This window comes from Gadus chalcogrammus, chromosome 5 (assembly GCF_026213295.1).
Source record: "Gadus chalcogrammus isolate NIFS_2021 chromosome 5, NIFS_Gcha_1.0, whole genome shotgun sequence".
NCBI classification, from domain to species: Eukaryota; Metazoa; Chordata; class Actinopteri; order Gadiformes; family Gadidae; genus Gadus; species Gadus chalcogrammus.
In genome coordinates, this window is record NC_079416.1 from 18,446,449 (window position 1) to 18,453,856 (window position 7,408).

The 7,408-nt window shown below is 50.2% G+C and overlaps 2 protein-coding genes across 3 annotated transcripts; both read right to left on the reverse strand.

The window, feature by feature from the left end:
- Positions 1 to 118: 118 nt before the first annotated feature.
- LOC130382618 (uncharacterized) lies at positions 119 to 4,789 on the reverse strand. Its single transcript, XM_056590470.1, has 4 exons — positions 4,433 to 4,789; positions 3,195 to 3,749; positions 2,938 to 3,098; positions 119 to 2,487 (listed from the first exon to the last, which is right to left on the reverse strand). Exons 1-4 carry the CDS (start codon positions 4,595 to 4,597, stop codon positions 2,079 to 2,081), a joined length of 1,290 nt encoding a protein of 429 aa, XP_056446445.1. The 5' UTR covers positions 4,598 to 4,789; the 3' UTR covers positions 119 to 2,078.
- A 55-nt stretch (positions 4,790 to 4,844) lies between these two features.
- Positions 4,845 to 7,276, reverse strand: tpgs1 (tubulin polyglutamylase complex subunit 1). Of its 2 annotated transcripts, none has more exons than XM_056590474.1 (2): positions 6,712 to 7,276; positions 4,845 to 6,173 (listed from the first exon to the last, which is right to left on the reverse strand). In XM_056590474.1, exons 1-2 carry the CDS (start codon positions 7,065 to 7,067, stop codon positions 5,519 to 5,521), a joined length of 1,011 nt encoding a protein of 336 aa, XP_056446449.1. In that variant the 5' UTR covers positions 7,068 to 7,276; the 3' UTR covers positions 4,845 to 5,518. The 2 variants fall into 2 exon arrangements, with proteins under 2 accessions (XP_056446449.1, XP_056446450.1); XM_056590475.1 differs by having other exon boundaries at positions 4,877 to 6,173; positions 6,736 to 7,276.
- Positions 7,277 to 7,408: the final 132 nt, after the last annotated feature.

The following is a 7,408-nucleotide window of genomic DNA, read 5'->3' on the forward strand; positions in this document are numbered from 1 at the left end:
TTCCAAACGGCTAGAGATCGTAGACTGTATAAACTGCAGAGGCGACGATTAGATACAATTTTTTGAATTTAAGAATTGCTGTTGACACCAGGGAAAGTTTCGAAAAATATTTTATATACATTATATATTATTATCAATTAACAACACTAACGCACACATAACGACGTGAAAGAAGCATCCATGAAATTATGTCGTACTACTGTCTATTTTAGGTCTATTTCCAGATATTGTATAGCCAGTGACATCTCTTGGCCATGGAGTATAATTGCATGTGCTCACTCAAGTGTATCAACAGTTATAACGGTTGAGTCATAACAGTTAACTGTTGACATAGGCAAGGCAATTTTATTTGTATAGCACATTTCATACAACAATGGCAATTCAAAGTGCTTTACATAGAGCATAAGAAATACAAAACAGGGAGAATAGATCAGAGAATACAAATTAGCATAAAAGATAGTTATAAAAATAGAGGGTATATAAAGATAAAAGATTAAAATAAATAAGAATATAGCTCGAAATAAAGGAGTGAATCAAAGTGCTAGTGTTGTAGTCGAAAATAGAAGAGTGAAAGAAAGTGCTAGTGTTTAGTCGAAGGCACTGGAGAACATGAAGGTTTTAAGCCTGGTTTTGAAGGTATTTAGAGTTTCGGCTTGTTTTAGTTCATCAGGGAGTTTATTCCACTTGCACGAGGCAGAATAACTAAAAGCTGCTTCACCGTGTTTAGTTTTCACTCTTGGAGTGATTAATAGACTGGTCCCAGCTGACCTTAGGGGTCTAGCTGGAGTGTAAGGTGAAAGGAGGTCTGACATGTATTTTGGCCCGAGACCATTTAGCGATTTATAGACTATTAGGAGTACTTTGAATTCAATCCTCTGACAGACTGGTAACCAGTGTAGAGATCTGAGAATAGGTGTGATATGTTCACATTTTTTTGTTTTTGTTAGGACTCTAGCAGCAGCGTTTTGTACAAGTTGCAATTTACGAACAGCTCCTTTTGAAAGGCCTGTCAAAAGACCATTACAATAATCAAGCCTACTTGAAATAAATGCATGGATGAGCTTTTCAAGGTCTTGTTTAGACATGAAGCCTCTAATTCTTGCTATATTTTTAAGGTGATAGTAGGCTGATTTGGTTATTGAGTTTATGTGGCTGTTGAAATTTAGATCAGTCTAGAATTACACCAAGATTTCTAACCTGGTTTTTAGTTTGAAGAGAGAGAGAATCAAGGTAGGCACTGACTTTTGGTCTTTTGTCATTTGCACCAAAGACAATTATCTCAGTTTTATCTTTCAGTTATACCATAAACCTGCCTAGTATCTGATAAGGTATTGAAATCTTGAAACTATCGGGTCAATCATTTGAGGCACCATGTGACACCAAGCCAAAATAAACCTCAGTTACTAGTACGTATACTTATAACAATATATTTGTATATAGATATTATAGACAATACATTTGTTTCCTTTCATATAAGTATTTGAAAGGACATCAATTTACTGGAAGAAATAGCACCAGAAAGACACCTGAAAGGGTTGAACCATTGTAATTAAAAAGGAATCAGTAAACTCTGTAGCCCAAGTTCAACGTAATCTTAACCCTTTCACAGAAGGGCTGTGCTAACGCCTGGGTCTTTAACATAGCAACCAGCTTGTACATTCTATAGGCAGTCTACACTTTTGGGAACCAAACCGAGCACACCTCACTATGCACTGTGTGCATAGTGAGGCTTTATAAAAGAGATTAAAAAAAATTGCAATTACCCAGTCCATCCATAACCTTCGAGTAGCACTGCTTTGAAAAGTTGCATGACGCGTGAAAGGAATGAAAGACAAATACATACAAAGAGGATTTACATAACAGAATAAGACCACCGACATTTCATTCACAACATTTTCATTGAAATGTTTCATGTTAAAATATGAAATATCGAATAAAAGCCCTACTCCATTTACATGGAAGATTCTCCATAATTCAAACACAGCTTTGGGACGAAGACCTCCCACATCCAACAGCTCCCGTCGCCGTAGCGGGACGTAAAGCCCAGCGAGTGCTTAGAAAGGTACGACGTTGAGGAGTCACTCCTGCTGTTGGAAATAGTCACAGAAGAGTCTCCGCACCTCCTCCGCGTCCCCCCGCTCTGGCCCCTCGCCCCCCCGGGGGATGGCGGGCTGGCTGGGCTCGACGCGGACGGCCTCCTCCTGCCACTCGGGGCGGAATGCGTCGCCGCGGGCCTCGCACACGTTGTGTAGGATACAGCAGGCCAGCACCATGGTGGGCAGCAGGTCCAGCCGGCAGTCGTTCCTCCTGGCCAGGCACTGCCAGCGGGCCCGGAGCCGCAGCAGGGCCGACGCCGCCACGCCACGGGCCTCCGCAACCCGCCGGTTGAAGAGGCGCTGGGGTCCGGGGAGGGCGGCGGGGCCCTCGGGGTAGGCCGTGAGGAGCCAGGGCTGGAGAGGGTGGCTGCCGTCTCCCAGGAGGACGTACCTGCACAGGGGAGACGGACCAGTGGGCAGAACCCCGTGAGAACGAGTGCCGACCGCTGAGGGTGAGGGCGGTCATGAGAGCTGCAGAGCCAGAGATGATGGAGCTCACTGTGGATCATCGTTGACTACAGATGGGTCCGGGTCGATTTAAGGAATAGCTATAGTTGAAATGTTACGTGTTGCAACTTAAATCATCAATCAGTCAGATATACATCTCTTATATTCAATTGGACAACTTTGGAAGAATGGAGCCACACAATTCTTGTGTTCCAGATCATAATATAACGGTTTGGAAATCAATGACGTCCATTCGTCAACAGTTGCATTCATCATATTATTCCACATGGTATTTATTATATCGATAGATTTGTTGCCTTGTCCCCTTCCTTCTCAACCTGCTAAGATGCAAACTGACAGGATGGTTAAACCCTCCTCTGTCCCCTCCGAGTACCTCAGCGGACGTCCCATGAAGGGGGGAGGGGGGTCCGGGGACAGCCCGCCCTCCGAGGCGGAGGACCATAGCCTGGAGCACTGCAGGATCTCGGCCGGGTCCGTCCCACCTGGGAAGCTCCCACAGACGTCCCAGAACTGTCCCCGGCCATTGACGGACACCTGCAACACAAAGCATAATGACTACCCCTCCTGATTGGACGTTTCGAAGTCTCTCTCTGGCCAATGGGGTAGAGGGAGACACCTGTTCTGTCCCACCTGGGTCAGAACGGACATCCATCCCTCAGGGTTGCAGTAGTCTGCGGTGTTGGCGGACGGCGTGAGGATGGCGGTGTGCAGCGTTGCCACCACGCTCGCGCAGTGGGGGAACCCCGCACGGGACAGGAACGCCTGGGCGGAGTCCCGCAGCTCCCCGCCACCGGGGGCGCGCAGGTAGGCGGGCTTCAGCAGCGCGGCGAGGGCGTGGCACAGGTCCCGCACGCAGCAGCACACGGTGGACTTGCCGACGCCGAACAGCGCGCCGATGACGCGGTACTCCGCGTTGGCGGCCAGCCGCCACAGCGCCAACGCCACCCGCTTCTCCACGGGCAGCGCCCGCCGCAGGCTGGTGTCCTGCCGCGTGAGCCGCGGGCGCAGCTCGTCGCACAGGTGGAAGAACGTCTCGCGGCTCATGCGGAACTTGTCCAGCCAATCCGAGGGCTGGAACTCGTTCTGGGTCATCACGCGCTCCCACCAATCGGTGGAACGCGTGGTGGTCCAGGGGCGGGTGCGCAGGCCGACGGTGGAGCTGAAGCCTCCCAACGCCGTCATCATCTTGGGGGGGAAGAGAGAGAGAGAGAGAGAGAGAGAGAGAGAGAGAGAGAGAGAGAGACAGAGACAGAGACAGAGACAGAGACAGAGACAGAGAGAGAGAGAGAGAGAGAGAGAGAGAGAGAGAGAGAGAGAGAGACAGAGAGAGACAGAGAGAGACACAGACAGACAGACAGACAGACAGACAGACAGACAGACAGACAGACAGACAGACAGACAGACAGACAGACAGACAGACAGACAGACAGACAGACAGACAGACAGACAGACAGAGAGAGAGAGAGAGAGAGAGAGAGAGAGAGAGACACAGACAGACAGACAGACAGACAGACAGACAGACAGACAGACAGACAGACAGACAGACAGACAGACAGACAGACAGACAGACAGACAGACAGACAGACAGACAGACAGACAGAGAGAGAGAGAGAGAGAGAGACATGTCTTTAATCGTGATCAACTATTTCAAGAGATGTGAAACAAGTGCATTTCCTCGATGGTACAAGCCAGGGAAGTGCAATTTCCTGGCTTGACTGGTACAAGCCAGGGAATCAAACAAAGAGTATATATTTTTTACATCCCAGCTCTCATAGTTAGGGTTAGACACGAATCAATACCAACACCATCATACAGTACAGCATGGGTGGCACACCGCTTATTAAAAAGGTAGATCTCTTCCTACGTACCATTAACATCCTCTTCTGTCGCTGCAAGAAGTACTGACGGTGGCGAACACGTCTCTGGATTTCATTGCGTCTCTGAATGTTGATGTTGTTGACATCTCTTCTGCGCTTCATCAACATGTAGGTCATGGTGAACATCAGACTCCGCAGCTGGTTGTCCTCGTTCATCTTCCAAACAATCGGGTCGACCAAGAGTTAACGGAGAACACATTCAGCGGAGTGTGTAGACTACACAGACTGCTCGGGTGTTGTACTGGGTCAGGCAATTTGTATTATTCTTTGAGTATCCTGGAAATAACTGGGTGCATGTGTACAGTGTTTATGTATTATGCCTGTGGTTTCCGCCTTCCTTGTTTGTGGTGGTCGAGGCAACGATATCTGGAATTGCAGTGCTGCCACCTAGCGAAGAGAAAAGATACGGCCATTTTTTAGTTTTGGAATATTTTTAATCCAGACGAAATTAATACAGCAAATGTGAATTCTGACATGCATCTCAATCACGGATTTATTTGACAAAGTTATTATTTTGTTATGTTTGGCAACAGGTTTGTTTCAATGACCTCTGTGTTCCACTATGTACATGATTGGTAGATATATGGACTTTATTTGATCATTCAATAAATGTCATTGCAATGCAATTTTTGTGTTTGAAACCAAATGCATTGCAATTTAGATGGCAAAGCTGATTTCCCACAGGAAGTACTTGACTTGTGTTTTTTTTTGGACAGTTGGAAACAGTCAAAGTAAGCAACTAAACGTGCAGCTTATAAGTAAGTCTTTTAGTCTTTTTTCATGTCTGAGTGTCAGCAAATTGCCATCAAATAATTTTTGCAAGCCTTATTATAAATATTAAATAAATAAATTAAGTTAAGCCTCCATATGCTACTTCTTTTGAATCTGTACTTAGCTTGCCTATTTCATTTTAAACTGCTACATGACACTTTTATTTTGAAGGTACAGACGAACATCTGTTGGAACCAGACGACATGGCGACCCCCCTCCAGGCCACACCTTTCAAGGCCCTGCCCCTCTAGGCCACACCCCTCCTTACCACGCCCCTCTAGGTAGCATCCTCCAGGCCACGCCCCTCTAGGACACCACCCTCACTCGGGCGATGAAGAGCTCTGCCGCCGCGTTCTCAAACTCCTTGGCGTCCATGTTCCCCCCGGGCCCCGGGGCCCGCCCCCCCCGGGCCATGACCTGGGCCACCTTGTGGGAGGACATCTTCGCGCTGGCCTCCAGGTAGCGGTTAGCCTTCAGGTTAGCCTCCGGGGCGGCGTTGGCGTTGTTGGCGTTGGGGGAGCGCTGGGCCCCGGGGCCCTGCGACGTCTCCAGGGCCTCCTGCAGGGTCCCCAGCACGGCCAGGCAGAGGGCCCGGGACGCGGGGCCCTCGGCCGGGCAGCCCACCTGGGCGTAGAGCCGCTGCGCCTGGCGGATGTAGTCGGAGAACACGGCACAGGTGAGCACGCCCTGCCGGAAGAGGTCGTAGGGCACGGCCTCGTGGGCCTGGCAGTGCAGCCGGCGAAGGAGCGGGGCCGAGGTGGAGGCCGGGACCCCCCCCTCGCTGCACAGGCACTGGAGCGTCTGGGTGTACAGCCCCCCCCGCACCCCTCCGCCGGCCCCTGGGCAGCCCTCCCCCGGGGGCCCCTCCGAGGCGGCGGGGTCGGGGCGGCCCCCGGGGGGCGCGGAGGTGGGGTGGCTCAACAGGTCGTAGGCCAGCAGCAGGTTGTTGCTGAAGGCGGAGCTGCAGGTGGGGACAGGAGACATGAACAGCCAATCAACACTGGGAGACCGCTGAGGGCCTCGACCAATGGGAGAACGCTGAGGGCCAGGACCAATGGGAGACCACTAAGGGCCTGGACCAATGGGAGAACGCTGAGGGCCAGGACCAATGGGAGACCACTAAGGGCCCGGAACAATGGGAGACCGCTGAGGTCCAGGATCAATGGGAGACCACTAAGGGCCTTGACCAAAGGGAGACCGCTAAGGGCCCGGACCAATGGGAGACCGCTGAGGGCCAGTGCGAAATCTTATGAAGGTCGATGCCAAGTATTGTAACAATAGTTATAAGACGCCTGTGTATTTGTATTTGTGACGTCAGTCTGCAAAACAAATGACAACACTAAGGCCTAGTATGGTACGTACCTTACATACCAATAGTAGGTAAATCACGTACTATAGTAGGTCTATACCTTACATAAAGCAGGCCGGGTACCCGACATAATGTACAGTATAGGCCGGCCCGTTTATTCACATGTAGCTGTTCTTACTGTTACAGTTACCTGATGATTTTAAATAGGACAGACCGTTGGGAGTGATGGGCTAGTCGCAGATGCCACAGAGCTCTGTTGAGATGCTGCTGCTCCTGTGCGCATGCGCTCGGCACGCCGTTCACCTGGTCACCGTCAGAGACGCCGGGCGTCCCGACGCTCTCCGACACGGAGGCGAGGTTGCAGAAGTGGTCCGCCAGGAACCCGATGGGGTCGTCCGACCTGGCTTCCACCATCTTCAGAATTGCCCCGCGGAGCAGCTCCCCGACTCCGAGCTGAGAGAGGAGCAGCCTGTCGCTCTCTGACTGGGTTGGTTTGACCTCGGGCAGAACCGGCGCAGTCCCACCCGATCTGCGCTTCTCCGCCATTGTTACCCTTGGGTAGTAAACAGAAGAGATTTGCTGGATCGATTGTCTGATGTGAGAAATATTCTAGTCGTTTGTATATAATACTACACAGGAACCACCATGCAGTGCACCAGCACAAGATGTCTCCGTCTGTTGTGGTTGTCACGGACGCGCCTCACGCCTGGTCGACGTAATGGGGGCACAACGCCCCCTATCGGGATAAAATTGAATATCTGCCCACCAGCATCGATGCCTTGATCGGCACACATGATTAGTTAATTTCATTAAATATTCGTTGATCTCTGTTTAATAAAACAAAGGGCAGAAGTCTTTTTTACAGTAAGAACGTTCAAGAACAACAC

What these genes read in the sequence shown, in the direction of transcription:
- LOC130382618 (XM_056590470.1), bottom strand. Translation starts at nt 4,597, where the DNA reads ATGAACGAGGACAACCAGCTGCGGAGTCTGATGTTCACCATGACCTAC. An exon ending in GACAGAAGAGGATGTTAATG is followed by an intron (nt 3,750 to 4,432) that starts GTACGTAGGAAG and finishes TTCCCCCCCAAG; the next exon opens with ATGATGACGGCGTTGGGAGG. An exon ending in GGATGTCCGTTCTGACCCAG is followed by an intron (nt 3,099 to 3,194) that starts GTGGGACAGAAC and finishes TTTGTGTTGCAG; the next exon opens with GTGTCCGTCAATGGCCGGGG.
- tpgs1 (XM_056590474.1), bottom strand. Translation starts at nt 7,067, where the DNA reads ATGGCGGAGAAGCGCAGATCGGGTGGGACTGCGCCGGTTCTGCCCGAG. An exon ending in GTCCTATTTAAAATCATCAG is followed by an intron (nt 6,174 to 6,711) that starts GTAACTGTAACA and finishes CCCCACCTGCAG; the next exon opens with CTCCGCCTTCAGCAACAACC.